The 23,730-nt window shown below is 35.7% G+C and overlaps 1 protein-coding gene and 1 pseudogene across 1 annotated transcript in view; both read right to left on the bottom strand.

The window, feature by feature from the left end:
* Window positions 1–23,730, bottom strand: part of Nup210l (nucleoporin 210 like) — a 126,479-nt gene that overhangs the window by 57,419 nt on the left and 45,330 nt on the right. Inside the window, 2 exon segments of the mRNA XM_047557337.1 lie at window positions 9,158–9,331; window positions 17,775–17,996. Coding sequence (XP_047413293.1) covers window positions 9,158–9,331; window positions 17,775–17,996 — 396 coding nt within the window.
* Window positions 20,264–21,997, bottom strand: LOC124988502 (ribosomal L1 domain-containing protein 1-like; annotated as a pseudogene).

Here is a 23,730-nt window from a genome sequence, read left to right as displayed (position 1 = left end):
AGTGAGGCCCTAAGCAATTCAGTGTGACTCTGTCTCTAAATAAAATATAAAAAGGGCTAGGGATATAGCCCAGTGGTTGTGCACCCCTGGGTTCAATCTTCAGTACCAAAATAAATCAATAAATAAAAATAAAAATAACAGTGGCACACACCTGTAATCCCAGCAACTAGGGAGGCTGAAGGAGGATTACAAGTTTGAGCCCAGCCTCAGCAATTTATCGAGGCCTTAAGCAATTTAGGAGGAACCTTTTTCAAAATAAAGTTAAAAGGGTTGGGGATATAGCTCAGTAGTAAAGCACTCCTGAGTTTAGTCCCCTGTACCAATACCAAAATAATAATAATAATACAATGAATAATAATACAAATAACATAAATGCTGGTAAGGATGTGGGGAAAAAGGAATCCTTTTTTCTTTTTCAGGGTATTGGGGGTTGAACTCGGGGGCATTCAACCACTGAACCACACCCCCAGCCTTTTTTTTGTATTAGGGAGTTGCTTAGTGCCTCACTTTTGCTGAGGCTGGCTTTGAACTCTTGATCCTCCTGCCTCAGCTTTCTGAGCCCCTGGGATTACCATGCCCTGCCAAAAAAGGAACTCTTTCACATTGTTATAGGGAATGCAAATTAATACAGCCACTATGTAAATTAGTATGGAGGTTCCTCAAAAAACTAAATAATATATAAACTGAATATATGTTAACATAATTATATACATATATGTGTATCTATATATGAATCTATAGATAAATCTATAGCTGTATTCCTCTCTCTATATATGTATATATACATATATATATACATATTCTTATATTAGTTTAAAAAACTAACTAAAAATATAATTATCATATGACCCAACTATACTACTCCTTAGTGTTTATACAAAAGAATTAAAGTCAGCATACTTTATTGATACATTAATTGGATACACATACTTATCACTGCACAATATACAATTGCCAAGTTTTAGAATCAGCCTAGGTGTCCATCAATAGATGACTGGATAAAGAAATGTAACATATACGATGAAGGTTTTGTTTTGATTTGTTTTGTTTGTACCAAGAATTGAACCAGGGGCACTTAACTACTGAGTCATATCCCCAGTCCTTTTTTGTATATATTTTTTAAAATTTATTTTTATTGTAAACAAATGGGATACATCTTGTTTCTCTGTTTGTACATGAAGTAGAGGCATACCATTTGTGTAATCATACATTTACATAAGGTAATGGTGTTTGATTCATTGTATTTTATTTAGAGAGGGTCTCATTGAGTTGCTTAGGGCCTTGCTAAATTGCTGAGGCTGACTGAACTTTGAATTCTTGTCTCAGCCTCCAGAGCCACTGGGATTACATGCATGCGCCATGACCACAATTCAGCCATAAAGAACAAAATTTTGTCATTTGCAGGAAAATGGATGGATCTGGACAGTACCATGTTAAGTAAAATAAGTCAGAAGGATAGGTATCAAATGTTTTCTACTGCATGTGGAAGCTAGAGGGGGGAAAAAAGTATGTCATGAAAACAGAGGGAAGACTATTAGAGTTGAGGAAAGAGATCAGGCAAGGGAGGAGGGAAGAGTAAAGTGAGATAATGTGGAGTAAAACTGATCAAACTGTTATATGCACATATAAATATGCTGCAAAAAAACCCCACAAGTCTGTACAATTACTACATACCAAAAAAAAAAAAAAAAAAAAAAAACTATCGACCTTGATCTTTGAATGCCAAATCAGTAGACTAATTGAAACAAAAACCTCCAAATATTAAATTTCTATAGCAGTGAAAAAAAAGATGAAACTTAAAAATCTGACCAGACTTGAAGCAAGTAAAGAAAAATAATAGTAATTTAAAAAATTAAAGATACACACATGTTCACATAAACTTATTACAATGAAAATTGCAAGCCTGGATGACTTAACTGATAAATTCTACCAAATGTTTAAAGAAGAATGAACAGGGGCTGGGGTTGTGGCTCAGTGGTAGAGAGCTTGCTTAGCAAGTGTGAGGCACTGGGTTTGATCCTCAGCATCACATAAAATAAATAAATAAATAAGTTAATTAATTAATTAAAGGTATTGTGTCCATCTAGAACTAAAAAAAAATTTAAAAAAGAAGAATGAATAGGAATCATTCTCAACTTCTTCCAAAAATAGAAGAGTAAATATCTCTGAAATAATTCTATGAGAACACTCTGAAAACAAAGACACTATAAGAAAATAAAACTACAGACCAAAATATCTTATGAATATAGATACAAAAGTCCTCAACAAAATATGAGAAAACTGAATTTAGAAGTATATAAAAAGGTTTATATACCATAACCAAGTGGAATTTGTCCAGAAAATATAAATTTCATTCAACATATGAAAATCAATCAATATACTATACTAAATTAATACAGGAAAAAGCACATGATCAACCTCAACAGATGCAGAAAGAGCATTTGACGAAATGTAATGCTCTTTAAAGATTAAAAATATTCAACAAATTAAAAAGGAACTTTCTCAGCTTAGAAAGGTCATCTGTGAAAAACCCACAGCCAATATTAGATTTAATGGTCTAGACTGGAAGTTTTCCCTATAAGATTAGAAAAAGTATGACGAGGGGCTGGGGATATAGCTCAGTTGGTAGAGTGCTTACCTCCCATGCACAAAGCTCTAGGTTCAATCCCCAGCACCCCCAATTAAAAAAAAAAAAAAGGTATGAGGATGGCTAATCTCATCACTTTTCCTGAACATTGTACTGGAGGTTCTAGTGAGGGCAGCTAGGAAAGAAAATGATAGAGGCATCCAGATTAGAGAGGAGGAAATATAACTTTCTCTATTTCCAGATGATATGGTTTTGTATAAGGAAACATGTAAGGAATCTACCAAAAAACTATTAGAATTAATAAATGAGTGCAACAACATTGCAGATATAAAATCAATATGTAAAATGCAATTGTATTTTCTTTTCTTTCTTTTTTGGTACTGGGGATTAAACATAGGGGTGCTATATCACTGATTATATCTCTAGTCCTTTTTATTTTTACTTTGAGATAGGATCTTGCTAAGTTGCTGAGGGTCTCACTAAATTGGGGAGGCTGGCCTTGAATTTGCAGTCCTCCTGACCCAGCCTCCTGAGTTCCTGGGATTATAGGCATGTGCCACTATACCCAGCTCAGTTGTATTTCTACTACTAGCAATAAACAATCTGGAAAATGAAATTAAGGAAATAATTCTACGTATGATAGCATCACAATGGAATATTACTCAGCCTTAAAAGAAGAATGAAATTATGGCATTTGTCAGTAAATGGACAGAACTGGAGAATAGTATGCTAAGTGAAATAAGCCAATCCCAAAGAACCAAAGGCCAAATGTTTTCTCTGATATGCAGATGCTAATTCACAATAAGGTATTTTGGACTAGGCAGGGAGGGGAGGGGGCATGGGGGTAGGAATGATAGTAGAATGAATTGGACATTATTACCCTATGTGCAAATATGATTACATGACCTGTGTAACACTACATCATGTACAACCAGATGAATGAGAAGTTATACTCCATTTATGTATGATATGTCCAAATGCATTTTACTCTCATGTATAACTAATTAGAACAAAACAAAACAAAAAGAACAAAGAATTGGTGCTTGCTTGTAATCCCAGCAATTTGGGAGGTGAGGTTTGCAAGCTGGAGGCCAGCCTCAGCAATTTAGCAAGACCCTATCTCAAAATAAAAAAAGGACTGGAGATGTAGTATTCCTGGGTTTAATCCCCAGTTCTCCCCACCACCACACACAAAAAGATTGATGGAATAAATTTTAGAGTTCAGAAATAAATTCTCATGTTTATAGTTAATAGTTTTCAATAAAAATGCCAAGACTATGCAAAGAAGAAAGAATAATCTTAAAAATAAATGGTTCTCATTCCCTTTAAAAACGGGAACAAGACAGGGATGTCCTCTTTCACCACTTCTATTCAACATTGTCCTCGAAACTCTAGCCAGAGCAATTAGGCAGACCAAAGAAATTAAAGGGATACGAATAGGAAAAGAGGAACTTAAGCTGTCACTATTTGCTGATGACATGATTCTATATTTAGAGGATCCAAAAACCTCCCCCAGAAAACTTCTAGACCTCATCAATGAATTCAGCAAAGTAGCAGGCTATAAAATCAACACGCATAAATCTAAAGCATTTTTATACGCAAGCGACAAAACAGCTGGAAGGGAAATAAGGAAAACAACTCCAACTGCAATAGCCTCAAAAAAAAAAAAAATACTTGGGAATCAATCTAACCAAAGAGGTAAAAGATCTCTACAATGAAAACTACAAAACACTGAAGAAAGAAATTGAGGAAGACCTTTGAAGATGGAAAGATCTCCCATGTTCTTGGATAGGCAGAATTAATATTGTCAAAATGGCCATACTACCAAAAGTGCTATACAGATTCAATGCAATTCCAATTAAAATCCCAATGACGTACCTTACAGAAATAGAGCAAGCAATCATGAAATTCATCTGGAAGAATAAGAAACCCAGAATAGCTAAAGCAATCCTTAGCAGGAAGAATGAAACAGGGGCTGTATCGCAATACCAGAACTTCAACTATACTACAAAGCAATAGTAACAAAAAAAAACGGTATGGTGTTGGCACCAAAATAGACAGGTAGATCAATGGTACAGAATAGAGGACACGGACACAAACCCAAATAAACACAATTTTCTCATACTAGACAAAGGTGCCAAAAATATGCAATGGAGAAAAAAGATAGCCTCTTCAACAACAAATGGTGCTGGGAAAACCGGAATCCATATGCAAGAGAATGAAACTAAACCCCTATCTCTCACCCTGCACAAAACTCAACTCACAATGGATCAAGGACCTTGAAATCAGACCAGAGACCCTGCATCTTATAGAAGAAAAAGTAGGTTCAAATCTTCAACTTGTTGGCTTAGGATCAGACTTCCTTAACAGGACTCCCATAGCACAAGAAATAAAAGCAAGAATCAATAACTGGGACAGATTCAAAATAAATAGCTTTCTCTCAGCAAAGGAAACTATCAGCAATGTGAAGAGAGAGCCCACAGAGTGGGAGAAAATCTTTGCCACTCATACTTCAGATAGAGCACTAATTTCCAGAATATATAAAGGACTCAAAAAACTCTACACCAAGAATACAAATAACCCAATCAACAAATGGGCTAAGGATATGAACAGACACTCACAGAAGAAGATCTACAAGCAATCAACAAACACATGAAAAAATGTTCACCATCTTTAGTAATAAGAGAAATGCAAATCAAAACTACCCTAAGATTCCATCTCACCCCAATTAGAATGGCGATTATCAAGAATACAAGCACCAATAGGTGTTGGAGAGGATGTGGGGAAAAAGGTACATTCATACATTGCTGGTGGGGCTGCAAATTAGTGCAGCCACTCTGGAAAGCAGTGTGGAGATTCCTCAGAAAACTTGGAATGGAACCACCATTTGACCCAACTATCCCACTCCTTGACCTATACCCAAAGGACTTAAAATCAGCATACTTCAGAGATACAGGCACATCAATGTTCATAGCTGCTCAGTTCACAATAGCCAGACTGTGGAACCAACCTAGATGTCCTTCAATTGATGAATAGATAAAGAAAGTGTGGTATATATATATACAATGGAATATTACTCAGCTATAAAGAATAATAAAATTATGGCATTTGCAGGCAAATGGATGAAATTGGAGAATATCATGCTAAGTGAGATAAGCCAATCTCAAAAATCCAAAAAACGAATGATCTCACTGATAAGCGGATGATGACACATAATGGGGGTTGGAGGGGGACAAGAATGGAGGAAGGAGGGACTGTATAGAGGTTTGGAAAAGAGGGGTGGGAGGGGTGGGGGGAAGGAAAAAAGTAACAGAATGAATCAAACATCATTACCCTATGTAAATGTATGATTTTGCAAATGGTATGCTGTTACTCCATGTACAAACAGAAACAACATGTATCCCATTTGTTTACAATAAAAATAAATTTAAAAAAATAAATAAATGGTTCTGAGTCAATTGGATAGTCACATGCAAAAGGATGAAGATGGATTCCTACCTCACACTATCCATAAAAATGAACTCAAAATGGATCAGAGGACAAAATTAACAGCTATGAAACTCTTAGAAGAAATCAAAGTCATAAATATTTCTGCTGTTGAATTGGGCAATAGTTTCTTAGATATAAAAAAAGTATAAGCACCATCACCAACAAAATAATTGATTAATTGGACAAACTAAAAGCTTCTGTGCTTCAAGAAATGCCATCAAGAAAGTGAAAGAAAACCCACAAAACAGTAGAAAAATTTTGCAACCTCAAGTTTGAAAAGAGACTTGCATCTAGAATATATGAAATGAAGAACTCTTAAAATAGAATAGAAATTAATTAAAAAAAACTGTCAAAAGGCCAGTTGTGGTGGTATATTCCTATTAATCCCAGATACTCAGAAGGCAGAGGCAGGACAGCCTGGGCAATTTAGGAAGACCTTGTCTCAAAATAAGGACAATAAAAAAGGGCATGTAGCTCAGTGAGGCCCTGGCTTCAAGCCTCAGTACAAGGGGAAAAAGTTGGCAAAAAATATTCTCCAAAGAATATATACAAATGGCCAATAAGCACATGAAAAGATGCATAATCTAATTAGTTATTGGGAAATGCAAATACAAATCACCAGGAGATATTACTTCGTACCCTCTAGGAAGGCTACATCAAAATGACAAACAATAACAAGTATTGACAAGGATATAGAAAGACTGCTATTCTCATACATTGCTAGGGGAAATGTAAAATAATGTGATCATCTTGGAAAAGTTTGGCAACTCTACAAAAGGCTAAACAGAGAGTTAACATATAATTCAACAATTCTAATTCTAGATACACACTCAAGAGAAATGAAAACATGTTCACTTGAAAACTTGTATGTGAATATTCATGGCAGCATTATTTTGGTAACCTCAAAACAGAAACAACACATCCATTCAATAGATGAATGGATAAGCAAATTGTAGTATTTCTATGCAATGGAATACTATTCAAGCACAAAAAAGAGTACAGCATTGATAAATACTGCAATGCAAATGAACATTGAAAATATGCTAAATGAAAGAAGCTAAACTTTTACAAAGAACACACATTATATGATTTATATAAAATGTCTAAATAGGCAAATCCACAGAGATAAAAACTATATTAGCGGTTGCCAGCAGCTAGAAGGAGATAATGAAAGTAACTGCTAATTGGTAGGGAGCTTCTTTTGGGGAAAATGAAAATTATCTGGAAGCTAGGCATAGTACACATAATAGTAATTATGTGTAATTACTGTTGGCCTGTAATGCCACTACTCTGGAGACAAAGCAGGAGGATCACAAGTTTGAGGCCAGTCTGGGCAACTTTGTGAGAACTTGTCTCAAAATTAAAAGGGCACAAGACCATGGGTTTAATCCCTAGTATTGAAAACAACTACAAAAAGATCTGACGTAAGATAGTGTGATGGTTATTGTATAACTTTAAAGTGTACATCTCGAGAGGTTAAACTATGACTTATGAATTATAATCTCAAGTATAAAAATAAATATATGATAAAGTATGTAAGTAGGGTGATATAGAATCATGTCTCTGACTCAAATATTCAGGAAAAACGTTTCTTACAGCTTTTCTATAAATTTCAATTATTTGAAATGAAAAGAAAATGACATTGAATGATAATTATGTTATAGGGATAAATCTTGTTCTATTTTACTTGTTGTACTTGTAATTTTTTCATTTTTTTGTTTTTGCAGTTCTGGGGATAAAACCCAGGAACTCACACATGCAAGGCAAGTAAGGGCTCAACCACTGAACTACGCCCCCAGCACACAAATACTTTTTAAAAAGTGAATCATTCATAAAATTAAAATAATAATATTTAGTGTAGAATTTTAAAAAAAAAGCTAGGTTCTAAACCTGTAACATCTCCTACTGTTCTTTAATAATATAAAGCAGTACAACATAAAGTTAGTTATGTGTTTGTTATCAGACAGAATGTACTACTGTCTAGTTGATGACTTTGGGAATGTTACTCAACTTTTACAAGTCTCAGTATTGTGGTTTAGCTTTATTTAAAAAATTTACTTATTTATATGCAGTACTGAGAATCAAACTCAGTGCCTCACTCATGCTAAGCAAGCACTCTACCAATGAGCTACAATCCAGTGTTGTGGTTTAGATATGAGGTGTCCCCCAAAACCTCTTGTGTTAATTCAGGAATAGTCAGAGGTGAAATGATTAAATTATGAGAGATGTTATCTAATTAGTCCACTATAGTTTGACTGGACTGTAGGTAGGTGAGGCGTGGTTCAAGGAAGAAAGGGTCATTGGGGATGTGCCCTGGAAAAACTCATCTTCCCTGTGGCCCCATTAGCAACCCCTGCTTCCTGGCTGCCGTGAGTGGAACAGCTCTTCTCTGCTATACCATGATGCTCTCTGCCTTGCCCTGGGCCCACAGCAAAGGAGTCAATCAACCTGGATGCTATCTCTGAAACCTTGAACTAAGAACAAATTATACTCCTTTAAGTAGTTCTTGTCAGGTAGTTGAGTTATAACAATGAGAAGTTGACTAACACATTAAGTTTCCTCATCTGTAAAATGGGAAAAATTAATAGATTGTTCTGTCTGTACAGGGTGAGTAATGACTTCTCCCATGCTTAGGATTACAATCAACCTCATTTATTATATAGTCCAATGTTCTAGCTTCTAGGTTATTAGACAATAAATTTCTTCCTCATTCTCTGCTAGCTACATTATTACTTATCATTATTCTTTATATGTTTAGAGTTAAATTTTGTTACTTATTAACAATGCTAAAAGATTTATTATGGAAGCGTATTAACAAAACCATTCAGAAGTTATTTGGAGACTTCTCCATTATCTACAGTCATAATCACAAGCTGACTGTACTTAAGTACAACAAGCAAAGTCATATCACTAAGTTGACCAAGTCTAACTCAGTTTACTCACTTCTCAGACACTATTAGAAAATGAGTAGCAAATAAAATAGTTGCCTTAACTTTAATGAGACAAAAGCTATATTTTAGATCCCTGTCTGTAAAACATGGAAAACAAAAATGCCTAGCTGGAAACAGACTTGGTGCTTACCAGTTGTTTGTTGTGCTGAGGCAGAGGACATGGCTGGGCACCAGCTGGCACCTTATATACTGGTGTTACTGACATACTGGCAGGATGGGCACATATGAAGCGCACTTGTACAACCTCCACAGCTGGACTAGGGTTCAGGACTCCTGGATGATTTCCAATTCGGAATGTGAGAACCTTTAAGGAAATATCAGAGCAAGAGATAATTATGGGTAGATATTTGATGTTAGTTGTGCCCATCTAAATATGTCATTCCAATTCCACTGCAGAATGTTGATCTGGACACTGTAATCAGACAAATCCCTTAAAGATACTACAGTTCTTAATTATCTGTGCTATGGGGGCATTAAAGGTATCATGAAAGTTTGAAAACAAATGAACTTTTTAAAAAATTGAGCTTTGGCCAGACACTCTCCAGCATCTAGTTTCTCAAGATAACATAATCAAGATATCGATAATTAGACCAATGAGGACAGCTCTGCTTTTGCTACTGAGATTGATGAAAAGTATTTTTAAATCTGTATTACTGTGCCTTCATGAAACAGTATTTTGTTGCAAACATGTGTTTGTAGAACCATTCAAATAAATGAAAATTTTGTCTCTATTCTAATAAATAAAAACTTTTTTTCTCTCATGAAATAAAGCAAATTTACAAATTAAAAACATCAAAGCCTTGATCAATTAGCTCAATCTTTTCCTCCAACTAACTTTTGTTACCAACTGGTAAAAAGTGGGAAAACTCACTTGTGTTACAATTTGTCTTAAGTGGAAGTAGTAATGAATAACAGTGTGGAAACAGAAATTAGGATGCTTCAATTGGGAGTTAATTAGACCTTGAAATTACTAATAGCTCATTCAGTAACTGGAAAAAAGGAAAACTATCTCAACATAATAAAAGTTTTATATTGAAAAACCCACAGCTAATGTCATATTCAATGGTAAGACTCAAAGTTTTTCTCCAGCTCAAGAATAAAGCAAGGGGCTGGGGATATAGCTCAGTTGGTAGAGTGCCTGCATCGAATGCACAAGGCCCTCTGGGTTCATCCCCAGCACCACCAACAAAGAAAGAAAGAAAAGAAAGAAAGAAAGAGAGAGAGAAAGAAACAAAGGATATATACTTTTGCCACTTCAATTCAATATTGTTCTACAAGGTCCAAGAAAACACACACACACACACACACACACACACACACACACACAGACACCCACACATAGGAACTACTACATGAATTCAGCAAAGTAGCTGGATACTAAGTCAACTTATAAAAATCAGTTAAATTTTTATATAGTAACAATGAACAGTTTGAAAAGGAAATTATGAAAGCAATTCCATTTACAATAACCTCAAAAAGAGTAAAATACTTAAGAATTAATTTAACCAAGGAGGTGAAAGACTTGTACAATGAAAACTACAAAACATTGTTAAAAGAAGTTAAAGCAGATATTAATAAATAGAAACAAATCCCATATTCACAAAATGGAAGACTTAATGTTGTTATGATGTTAATACTACCCAAAGTGATTTACAGATTCAGTGCAATCCCTATCAAAATCCCAATGATTCAGGAGGCTGAGGCAGGAGAATTGCAAGGCCTGGACAACTTAGACCCTGTCTCAAAATAAAAAGGGGTAGGCAATAAATGGGCAAATGAATTGAACAGACACTTCTCAAAAGACGAAATACAAATGGCTAACAAATACATGAAAAAATGTGAAGTATCATTAGCAATTAGGGAAATGCAAATCAAAACTGAGATTTCATTTCACACCAGTCAGAATGGCAGTCTCAAGAATACAATAATAATAAATCCTGGAGAGGATATGGAAAAAAAGGAACGCTTACAGTGTTGGTGGGACTGTAAATTAGTACAACTTCTAAGGAAATCAGTATGGAGGCTCCTCAAAAGTCTAGGCATGGAACCACCCATATGATCCAGCTATACCACTTCTCAGTATTTATCCTGAAAAATTAAAGTCATTTTACTACAGTGATACATGCATATTTGTGTTTATAACAACACAATTCACAATAGCCAAACTATGGAACCAGTCTAGGTGTCCATCAAAGAATGAATGAATAAAGAAAATGTGGGTCTATACACATATGGAGTCTTATTCAGTCATAAAGATGAAATTATGGACTTTGCAGGAAAATGGATGGAACTAGAATCCATCAAGTTAAGCGAAATAAGTCAAACTCAGAAGGTCAAGGGTCCTATGATGTTTCCTTCATATGTGAAAGCTAGAGAGGAAAAAGGAAAACAAAGGTGGGGGTGGATCTCCTAAAAATCAAAGGAAGATCAGCAGAGAAAATGGACCAAGAGGTGGGAGGGAGGGAGGGAGGGGGAAATGCTGGAGAGTGATATTGGTCAAATTATGTTGTTATATTATGTGCATACATAAATATGTAAAAACAACTCCATGAATATGTACAACTATAATGCACCAATAATAAATAAATAAATAAATAAATAATCATAGCAAAATAAAAAGGGTTAGGGGTGTAGCTCAATGGTAGAGCACCCCTGGTTTCAATCCTCAGTGGCCCCTGCCCAAGAAAATCACAGTGATTTCTGCAGTAACAAAAATTAATCCTAAAAGTCACATGGAATCTTGAAAATTTCCAAATAACTAAAACAACTTTGAAAAGGAATACAACTGGGGAACTAACCTTCCTGATTTTAAAACTTACTACAAAGTTACAATAATCAAAATGTGTGATACAAGCATCAAGGCTGACAAGTATACCAATGGAATAGAGAATCCATGAAAAAAATCCTTGCATATAAGGCCAAATAATTATTTAGAAGGGCACCAAGCCCATTCAATGGGGAGAAGGCAGCCTTTTAAACAAACAGTGTGAAGAAAATTGGAAAAATGCAAAAACCAAAGTTGGGCCTTTATCAAACACCGTATATAAAAATTAGTTCAAAATGTTTCAAAGACCTAAAACTATGAAACTTTTAGAGTAAAATGTAGAGTAAAAACTTGACAAAACTGTATTGGGCAATGCTTTCTTGGATATGATACCAAAATACAGGCAACAAAGGAAAAAACAGTCAAATTGGAGTTCATGAAAATTTTAAAAAGTTGTACATTAAAAGATGATGTCAACAAAAGAAATCCACAGAATGGAAATCCACGGAACGGAAGAAAATATTTGCAAGTCATATATGTGATAAGCAACTAATATACGGACTATATAGAGAACTTCTAAACTCAACAACGAAACTAGCCATTTCAAAAACAGGAAAAAGATTTGAACAGATATTTCTCCACAGAGAAAAGTGCCAATACGCAAATAAGCACATGGAAAGATGTCCATGACTAATCAATGGGGAAATGCAAATCAAAACTACAATGAGATACTGCCTCATATCCTTTAGGATGACCATTATAAAAAAAACAGAAAATAGCAAGTGTTGTCAAGGATGTGGAGAAATAGGAACTTCTGTGCAGTGTTGGTAGGAATGTAAAATGGTTATAGCTTCTGTGAAAAATAGCATGGTAGTTCCTCAAAAAATTAAAAGTAGCCAGGTGGGGTTGCACATGCCTATAATCCCAGTGACTTGGGAGGCAGAGGCAGGAGGATTGCAAGTTCGAGGCCAGCCTCAGTAATTTAGTGAGGCCCTAAGCAACTTGGTGAGACCCTGTCTCAAAATAAAAAATAAAAAGGGCTAGGGATGTAGCTCAGGGGTAAAGTATCTCTGGGCTCAATCCTTACTTAGTACCAAAAAAAAAAAAAATTAAAAATAGAATTACTATGTGGTCCAACAATTACATTTTTAGATATATACTTGAAGTAAAAAGAAGAGTCTCAAAGAGCATTTTTTATAGCATTTTTCACAGCAGCTAAAACATGGATGCAACCCAAGGGTCCATTCATGGATGTACTAAAAAGTTGTGGTATATATATTATTATGGAATATTATGCAGCCTTAAAAGGAAGGAAAGGGGCTGGGGAGATAGCTTAGTCGGTAGAGTGCTTGCCTTGCAAGTACAAGGCCCTGGGTTCGATCCCCAGCACCGAAAAAAAAAAAAAAAAAAAAAAAGGAAGGAAATTTTGACATGCTACTACATGAATGAAAGTTGAGGACATTGTGTTAAGTAAAATAAGATAGTCATAAAAAGACAAATACTGCATGTTTCTACTTATTTGAGGTCCTTAGTCAAAATTAGAAGCAGAAAGTAGAATGGTATTTATTAAGCTTAGTCAAAATTAGAAGCAGAAAGTAGAATGGTATTTATTAAGGGCTGGTGTGAAACACTAATGAGGAGTTATTTTTATTCATTCATTTATTTTTTTGTGGGATCAAACCCAGGGTCTCATTCAAGTGCTCTGTCACTGAACTACATCCCCACTTAACTGTATATTTAAAGATGGTTAAGATGGAACCTGGGGCTCTAGCTCAGTGGTAGAGCACTTGCTTAGCATGTGTGAGATCCTGGGTTCAATTCCCAGTATCTCTCTCTCTCTCTCTCTCTCTCTCTCTCTCTCACACACACACACACACACACACACACACACACACACACACACAATGGTTAAGATGGAAACTTTATGTGCATTCTACTACAATAATGTTGAGGTCGAAAGGACATAATTAGGTCTGAAATTACTAATAACTAGTCATATATACAGTAAAATTGACTACAAATATTAAAAAGAAGGTTGATTAGTTATAGCACAACTCTTAGTAAGTTAAAATCTTATATTGATGCCCTGTGGACCAGTTATCCTTCCTGTGTTTTAAACATTGAATTCTTCAAAAAAAAATTTTTTTATTTGTTCTTTTTAGTTATACCTGACAGTGGAGTGTATTTTGACATATTGTATATATATGGAGTACAACTTCCCATTCTTGTGATTTCAAATGATATGGAGTTACACTGGTATTGTATTTGTATATGAATATAGGAAAGTTATATCTGATCATTCTACTGTCTTTCCCATTCCCATGCTGCCCTGCCTTGTCTAATCCAGTGAACCTCCACTCCTCCCCCACCCCCCACCTATTATGAGTCGACATACTCATATCAGAGAGAACATTTGGTCTTTGGTTTTCTGGGATTGGCTTATTTTACTTAGCATGATAGTCTCCAGTTCCATCCATTTACCAGCAAATGCCATAATTTCATTCTTCTTTATGACTCAGTAATGTTCCATTGTGTATATGTACCACATTTTCTTTATTCACTCATCTTTTGCAGGGGACCTATGTTGGTTCCATAGCTTAGCTATTTTGAATTGAGCTGCTATAAACATTGATGTTTCTGTGTCACTGTAGTATGCTAATTTTAAGTCCTTTGGGCATATGCTGAGGAGTGAGGTAACTGGGTCAAATGGTCGTTCCAATCCAAGTTTTCTGAGGAATCTCCATACTGCTTTTCAGAATGGTTGCACCAATCTGCAGTCCCACCAGCAATGTATGAGTGTACCCTTTCCCCCACATCCTTGCCAAAATTTATGGTTACTTGTATTCTTGATAATTGCCATTCTGACTAGAGTGAGATGAAATCTCAGTGTAGTTTTAATTTGCATTTCTCTAATTGCTAGAGATGTTGAACATTTTTTCATATATTTGTTGACTGATCATATATTTTCTTCTGTGAAGTGCCTGTTTAGTTCCTTTGCCCATTTATTGATTCGTTTGTCTTTTGTGTTTTGGTTTTTTTTTTTTTTTTTTTTTTTGTCTTTAAGTCTATTGATGTGATGCATTACATTTATTGATTTCTGTATGTTGAACCAACTTTGCATCCCTGAGATAGATCCCACTTGACCAGGGTGCACTTTTAAATATGTTTTTGTATGCAATTTGCCAGCACTTTATTAAGAATTTTTGTATCTTTGTTCATCAGGGATGTTGGTCTGAAGTTTTCATTCCTTGATGTGTCTTTGTCTGATTTTGGTATCAGGGTGATACTAGCGTTATAGAATGAGTTTGGAAGGGTTCCCTCCTTTTCCATTTCATGGAATAATTTGAGGAGGATTGGTGTTAGTTCTTCATTGAAAGTCTGGTAGAACTTGGCTGAGAATCTGTCTGGCCCTGCACTTTCTCTTTGTTGGTAGGCTTTTGATGGCATTTTCAATTTCATTGCTTGAAACTGATCTGTTTAAATTTTCTATGTCTTCCTGGTTTGATTTGGGTAGGTCATATGGCTCTAGAAATTTGTTGATGTCTTCAAGATTTTCTATTTTATTAGAGTATAAATTTTCAAAATAGTTTGATTATTGTCTGTATCTCAGTAGTGTGTTGTGATATTTCCTTTTTCATCATGAATTTTAGAAATTTGAATTTTCTCTTTTTCTTTGTTAGCTTGGCTAAGGGTTTATGAATTTTATTTATTTTTTAAAGAACCAACTTTTTGTGACTCAGGAGGCTGAGGCAGGAGGATCGTGTGTTCAAAGCCAGCTTCAGCAAAAGCAAAGTGCTAAGCAACTAAGTAAGACCCTCTCTCTAAATAAAATACAAAATAGGGCTGGGGGTGTGACTCAGTGGTGTGACTAAGTGTCCCTGAATTCAATCCCTGGTACAAAAAAAAAAAAAAAAAAAAAAAAAAAACAACTTTTTGTTTTGTTGATTTTTAAAAATGTTTTTGTTTCAATTTCATTGGTTTCAGCTCTGATTTTAATTATTTCCTATCTTATACTTGTTTTGGTGTTGATTTGTTCTTCTTTTTCTAGAGTTTTGAGATATAATGTTAGGTTATTTATTTGGTAACTTTCTAGTCTTTTAATGAATGAGCTTAATCATATATTGGATTCTTAACCCTAATCAAACTGCAAACCTTTGTTACTAGTTTTTTATTTGTTTGTTTGTTTTTCATTTTTGCAGTACTGGGATTGAACCCAGGACCTCACACATGCTAGAAAAACACCCTTGGGCATGCTGGGCAACTACCCTGCCACTTTAACTACACTCCTAGCTCTTTTCATTATTTATTTATTTGTTTTTTTATTTATTATTATTATTTTTGTACCAGGGATTGAACCCAGGGGCACTTAACCATGGAGTCACATCTTCAGCCCTTTTAATATTTTATTTAGAAACAGGGTTTTGCTAAATTGCTGAAGCTGGCTTTGAACTCAAAATCCTCCTGCCTCAGCCTCCCAAGTGCTGGGATTACAGGCATGTGTCACCACACCCAGTCTTATTTTTATATTAAGACAGGGTCTCACTAAATTGCTGAGGCTGGCCTGGAACTTGGGATCCTCCTGCCTCAGGTTCCTGAGTAGCTGGGATTACAAGTGTGAACCACCATCCCCACCTATTAGTAGTTTTGATAGAGGCAGGGCAGAACTTTGAATGATACCTAAGCAAATGCATCATTGCCTCTAAAAATAGTAAAAACTAATTCGCTGGTTGTAGTGGCACACACCTGTATTCCCAGCAACTTGGGAGACTGAGGCGAAAGGATCACAAGTTCGAGTTGGGCCTGAGCAATTTAGCGCCGCCCTAAGCAACTTAGCAAGACCCTAGCTCAAAAAAAAAAAAAAAAAAATTTTTTAAGTTTTTTTTTTTAAAGGACTGGGAATATAACTCAGTGGTACAGTGGGTTCAATCCCCAGTAACCGCCACCACCCACCCCGCCCGGCACCCTCCAAAAAATCTAATTCAATTAAGAGAGAACAAAATACTCTTACCAGTGCAGATCTGTTTCCTCAAAATTACTAAAGACAGTTGACACTTTAAAGTTTCTCTTCCTTAATCAGTTCACAGGTTTCTTAAAAGACTAGGAATAGAACCACCATATGACCGAGCTGTACCACTTCTTGGTATTTATCCTAAAGTATTAAAGTAAGCATACTACAGCAATACATGCATACCCATGTTTATAGTACACAATTTACAATAGACAAACTATGTAACCAGCCTAGGTGTCCATCAATGAATGCATAAAGAAAATGTGGTATATATACACAAGGAGTTTTATTCAACCATAAAGAAGAATGAAATGATGTTATTTGCAGAAAATGGATAGAACTTGAGAACATTATATTACATGAAATAAGTCAAACTCAGGAAGTCAAGAGTTGCTTATTTTCTCTCATATGTGGACGCTAGAGAGGAAAAAGGAAAAGAAAGTGGGGGCAGGGAGTATCTTACAAAAAATGAAGGGAGATCCGTACAGTAGACAAAAGGGACTAGCGGGAGAGAGCAGAAGAGGGAAAGGGGAACTACTGGGGAGGATATTGACCAAATTATGTTGTTATATTGTATGCATGTGTGAATATGTAATAATAAATCTCACCATTATAATGTATGATTTTAATACACCAATAAAAAAGGGGGAAAAGTATCTCTTCTTTGAAGGTAAGAAACCAATATCCTCTAGTCTAGACAATGGGAAAATTAATTGTAGTGATAAAGTAAAAATAATATAAAGTAAATTCATTCTACAAAAATATCTTGTATTGTTAAACAAGCTGTTAGAATTCTCAGATGAGCAAATGGAAACCATTGATTATAATTAAAGGATAGTACTTAAAAAAATAAGATCCTTTAATCAATAATTAGAATTTTCCTATCTAAACTAAATCAATTAGAATCTGAAAAGGAATGGCTGGTAGTACAAAGGAGTTGAAGAAATATTAGGGGGAAAAAGACTATTTTCATACTTGTTCCCCTAAATCCAGGCACAGGATTCGGTATATGTACTGGTTCTGTTTTCTCTTAGCTGGTAGCCGGACTTCCGTCACTCCAACCTTCTCTGTCTTCTCCATGCTCAGCTCCAAAAAAAATCGGGAGGGTTCCAAGATCCATGGCCGAGGGCCCCCTTCAAACACTATTTCCTTCACAGACTTCCATGTCACCAATGCCACTTCCACAGGGTTTATGGCCTGATGACATTTAAATAAATTAAATGGTTGGTTAGGAAATTCAACATTTAACATTTTTTTCTAATTCATTTATTATTATTATTATTTGACTCAGAGTCTCACTATGTTGCCCAAGCTGGTCTTAAATTCCTGGGCTCGAGATCCTCCTGCCTCAATTTCCTGGAGCTGGAAGTACAGGTATACCTGTCATGCCCTGTAGAGTTTTTTTTAAGGTGAAATACTATTTATCTGAATATGCTAAAAATGATGTTAGACTTAATTCTCAAGTTAAGTCAAATGTATGTCATGTCCTTCACTTGGAATACTTCTGAACCTCTGTACTAAACTAGAGTCTATCTATGATTCAAATCTAACTGATGTGTTGCCTTATCCATTAATTGGTGCCCAGTCATTCCAGACCACAACTATTTCAGCAACCTCAATACTTTTATTTATCTCTACCACTCATTTGTACACTTTCATCTCCAAATGCTACTTAGCAAATGTGATGTACAAGTCTAATAACTTTTTTTTTCACCTTTATTTTGTTTATTTAGTTTTTTTAATGTGCTACTGGGGATTGAACCCAGTGCCTCATACATGCTAGGCAAGTGCTCTACCACTGAACCACAACCCCAGCCCAAGTCTAATAATTCTTGTTGTGTTCTCTAGTTATGTAAATTCCTCAAGAGGCAAGAATAACTTACACCAATTTTTTTAGAGAATTTCTCTTCATCAATGGGATTTAGTACAAGGCTGTTGTTTAACTGCACATAAAAGTATTGTTTAAATAACTGCACAAGCATTTTAAGTCAATACTTTACTAAAGTATCAAAAAACTTCTGCTCTAAAAACATAAAAATAATACATGTGTATACTTCATCATATTTCTCAAAGAACTTTATAACCTAAAAGGTAGAGAAGAGAGGTATTATTCACTGCAGTTCACAGAGGAGTTGTATACCACTTATATATGAGGAATCTGGCATTAGGGGAATGAAGTTTATTTTGTACTGGGTATTGAACTGAGCCATATCCCCATCCCTTTTTTATTTTTCACATTTTAAGACAGGATCTCACTAAGTTGCTAAGGTTGGTGTTGAACTTGTGATTCTCCAACCTTAGCCTCCCAAGCTGCCCAGCAGAACAAAGTATTTTTGAAGTACAGGTTATTCTTTTTTTTTTTTTTTTGGTCTGGTACAAGGAATTGAACCCAGGTGTACTTAACCACTGAGCCACATACCCAGCCTTTTTTTTGTTTGTTTTCTTTTGAGACAGGGTCTTGCTCAGGACCTTGCTAAATCCTGAGGCTGGCTTTGAACTTGTGATCTTCCTGCCTCACCCTCCTGAGTTGCTGGGATTTCAGGTGTGCTCCACCATGCCCGGCAAGTACAGGTTATTCTTGCATGGTGCTCAAGTGTCTACAACATTGACCAAATCATAAAATGAAGTAGAGTTTAAACAATTATTCTAAAAGTATAAGCAAACCATATTTTATTATTTCTTTTCAGAACTAGTTAATCATGTATTATTGAATATCATTAAAATTAAATATTTCTGCCAAGCGCAGTGGAGGACAGTGGAGCACGCCTGTAATCCCAGCAACTCAGGAGACTGAGACAGGAGGACCACAAGTTCAAGGCCAGCATCAGCAATTTAGTGAGGCCCTAAGCAATTTAATGAGGCTAATTTAAAATGCAAATTATAATAAACAAAGTTCTTTCTTTTTTGTCTTTTTCCTTTCTTTTCTTCTTTTTCTCCTTTTTCTTTTTATTTTGTCTCAAAATAAAAAAATAAAAAGGACTGGGGATGTAGCCAAGTGGTAAAGCACCCATGGGTTCAATTCCCAATACAAATTAAATAAATAAATAAATATAGAAAAGGTTTTTTTTTTTTGTTTTTTTTTTGCTGCTAACATTACATTTTAATAATAAAATACACAACCATAGAGAAGCACTCTATTTTCCCTCTATTACATTAGCAAATACACAGAATAATTTAAAAATTGACTTTACTTCAAAGCACTGGCTCTTTTAACCAGCTACATGTCAGAATCACCTGTGCAGGTTTTAAATAATATTTAGGTATAGGCCTCAATTTTGGAGAAGTTTGAAATGCGGGTTAGGACTGAGTATTTTTATTTTTATTTATTTTCTGTGGTGCTAGGGATGGAACCTAGGGCCTTGTGCATGCTAGCCTTGTGCTCTACCACTGAGTTATATTCCCAGTCCAGGACCCAAGTATTTTTGAAAAGTTCTCCTTTTCAAGGAGAGCTCTTTCTGGTTGAGTCATTGATTTGGGGTTGACTGGGCCACTCTGGGTTTCTTCCACTGTTTGGGGATGTTGGGAGCTTTTCTTGCAGATTTGCTAGAAGCAGTGAAGAGCTTGGCCTCTGGTTTTTTAGGAGTCTGTTTTGGGTCTTTTTGCTCCAGCACAGGGTTTCTTTCTTTCTTCTTCTGTTCCACTTTTCGCTTCTTTATTGGGCCTTTACCTGGGGTCTCAGGCTCTGCAGTTTCTGGGGTCTCTGCAGCTGACAGGGCCTTTTCTTCCTGGCACCAGGTGTGCCAGGACCAAGACTTTTTTTTTGGAGACTTCTTTCCTGTGGCCTTGACATTTTCTTTAGCCAGAGAGTCGCCTATTGCTTCTATTTGTGGAATTTCTTCATCAGATGCATGTGTTGTTTTTAACTGGTGCTTTACCGGTTTTTTTTTTTCTTCTGGGACCCAGGGCCCTTCGCTGGACCACCAATTTTAGGTGTCACTTCACCTTTATGTAGGGCTGTAACCTCCCAAGCCCATCACCTTAACTTCTTGTTTTTCTTCTTCAATTTCTGTTTTTCACAGATTTTTCTCTTTCTCTTGTTTCTTTGCCTTCTCTTCCTTCAGTTTGCGTAAGGACACTGTCTCATCCTGACAACTGACAAACTAGGAAAAGATGGGAAGGGCAACAGACTTCTCAGTCTTCACAAAGAGGAGTTTCATGCTCTCCCACTTCTCTGGCAGTTTTCTGAGAGACTTTTTGTATGGCAGTGATGTTTTCAATGATGTACTGAGTCTGCATCCCAGTGTGACCCAGCGTATCCTGCAAGAGCTACTCTTGGAGATGTATAAGACAGTTCCACCTACAGAACTGTCGATTACTTTCAATAAATTCTTGGCCAGAAGGGTTTACAGGCACTGGAACTTTCTTCCTTCCATAGAAATGCCTCCTTATGTATGAGGGCAAAAGTCTCTGGATTCTGTCATCAGCAAGGAAGAAGTCAAAACTACCCAGAAGGCAGAGCTTAGCTTCGTGGGCTTTATATTCTGTTTTTTAAGGCTCTGAAAGGGATAATCCGAGAGATGGTTTTAATTCCATGCTTGTTCAAAAGTGTTCTGTAGAAACTTTCCGTCTCTTCAGTTGATTTGCACTCATCTTAGTAAATAAACAGACGTCTGCAAATCTGATCGAATACCAAGAGGCAAGGACAATCTGATCCTTGGTTTCTGAAAGCACCCAGAAACTACTCCAGATGCAGGGAACTCATGGAAGGGACAGGCAGTGTCTGCCCGCAGGGAGGGGAGAGAGGGGAGAGAGGAGAGAGAGGCGGGAGACGGGGGAGAAAGAGAAAATGGTGGGGGAGCTATTCCTAAGTAGCAGAATTTCGCTGACTAATAACAATGTACCAATGACTGACTAGGAAGTTTGCTGGGCTAATAATCTGGGTAGTAAAGTGGTGTGTGTGGGTGGCAGAATAATGGCGGCAGTAAAATAGCAGATCTGATGCCAATAGTTCCTTTTCTGGAATTTTCCATAATATCACAATTAAAAATAAATTTTCACTTTCATTCAAAAGCAATCCACTATTGTTTTATCTGGACCTGGAATGTGTCAACAGAGCTTCCAGTGCCTTTGTAATCTGCTCTTTGTCCAGCTGGTTTCGCAGTCTGATCAACTGGAGTCGCAGAGGAGGTTGCAGTGGCAGCTGAGAAGGACAGCCATCCATTGGCCCTCACTCCATGCCCACTTGCGGGCTCAACCATACTATAAAACTTTTTAAAACATTATTCCTATCTCTAATGGCAGCATTCTCTTAAATGAGGAATATACAATTAATAATTATTCACTGATGGTCCACTGGGAATATAGTAATAGAAATCCAAATAATGTGCTGCGTCACAGTAGAGCTCATTGGGGAAAGTTTTAGAGTAGGTAGAGTATAATGAGTATTACAAAAAGACACAACACAGGGCTGAGAATGTAGCTCTGTGGTAGAATGCTTAGCTAGCATGTATGAAACCCTGACTTTGATTCCTAGTACAAAAACCAAACCAAAACAAAACAAACAAACAAACCCAGAGTGTTATAGAAACTTTTTACAGAGGGAATTAATAGAATATGAACTTAGAAGCTTCATGGAAGGTTTCTTTAAGGAAAAAAAACCAGATAATTTCTTTTTCTTAGATACATAGTCCAAAATTAATCAGACCAACTGAATAGAGCTGGAAGTAAAAGGACAATTGAAAATGATACCATATACTGAAACAATAGTGATAACAAAGGTAGAATACATATATATATATATATATATATATATATTTTTTTTTTTTTTTTTTTTTTTTCAGCACTAGGGATTGAGCCCAGAATCTTACAAATGCTAGATAAGTGCTTTACCTCTGAGTTAAATTCCTAGCTCCAAGATACATATGTTTTTACATACTCTCTTTCAGCAGGTAAAGGGAAAGAAGCATGAGTAAAGCATTTGGTAGAAAAAGAAAATTATCATCTTTCTTTCCTTTAAGGATGGTTTACACTCAGAGATCTGATTTATAGACAATAAATATGAGATAAGCCTAAGGATAAAAGTAAGAAAATTACCGTAAGCCATAGTCACGCACTTCCACTTAATTTGGCAAATAAGATGATTCTTCCACGAGGGAACCAATGAAATGTATTCAAATCCTCAATGTACTAAAATGTTTAATACATATACTGCACAATGTGAATGAAGCCAACTTAAAATGCAGATTATAATGAACAAACAAGTTATCTTTCTTTTTTGTCTTTTTCTTTTCTTTTCTTTTTTTTTTTTTTTTTCTTTTTATTTATTTAGTACTGGGGTTGAACCCAGAGACACTCTACCACTGAACTACATCCTATCCCTTTTCATGGTTTATTTTGAAAAAGGGTATCGCTAAATTTCCCAGGTTGGCCTTGAACTTGGAATCCTCCTGTCTCAGCCTCCCAAGTAGCTCAGATTGCAGCATGTCCCACAGTGCCTGGTACAAGTCATCTTTTTTTAATCTCTTATTTTTTTTTGGTAACCAACTGTACCTCAGAATTTTTTAAAAAATTAATAATGTACCTTGCTTCTTTTATTAGTGTTAACTTTTTCCTTATTCTAAGAGTCATGGATTCAGGATTTGTCAGTAACTAGCAGTAAGAACTTACAAACATTAATTTTTAGCTTCTGATAGAATCAAATATGTAGAAAGCATGTAAGGCTATACTTGTATTTTGAACCATTTCTTATGATATCCACGTTATAGTGGATCATTCCTTAGGGATCAAAATATTGTTGTACTGGAAAATCCTTAAATATGTAGGGTGCAAGATGACTGAATGACTTCCCTGTATAGGATAAAAAATAATCTTTCAGGGTTCTTTAAAAGAGAGTACGCTAATATTCTATAGTTTGGTTTTTACCTATACAAACGTATGTAAAAATTCAAATAATACCTTCAGATTACTACTTAAGGTAGGGATGGGGATGTGG

This window comes from Sciurus carolinensis, chromosome 1, assembly GCF_902686445.1.
Source record: "Sciurus carolinensis chromosome 1, mSciCar1.2, whole genome shotgun sequence".
Taxonomy (NCBI): Eukaryota; Metazoa; Chordata; class Mammalia; order Rodentia; family Sciuridae; genus Sciurus; species Sciurus carolinensis.
Note: the sequence above shows the minus strand (reverse complement) of the source record. Positions and strands in the feature narration are given on the sequence as shown.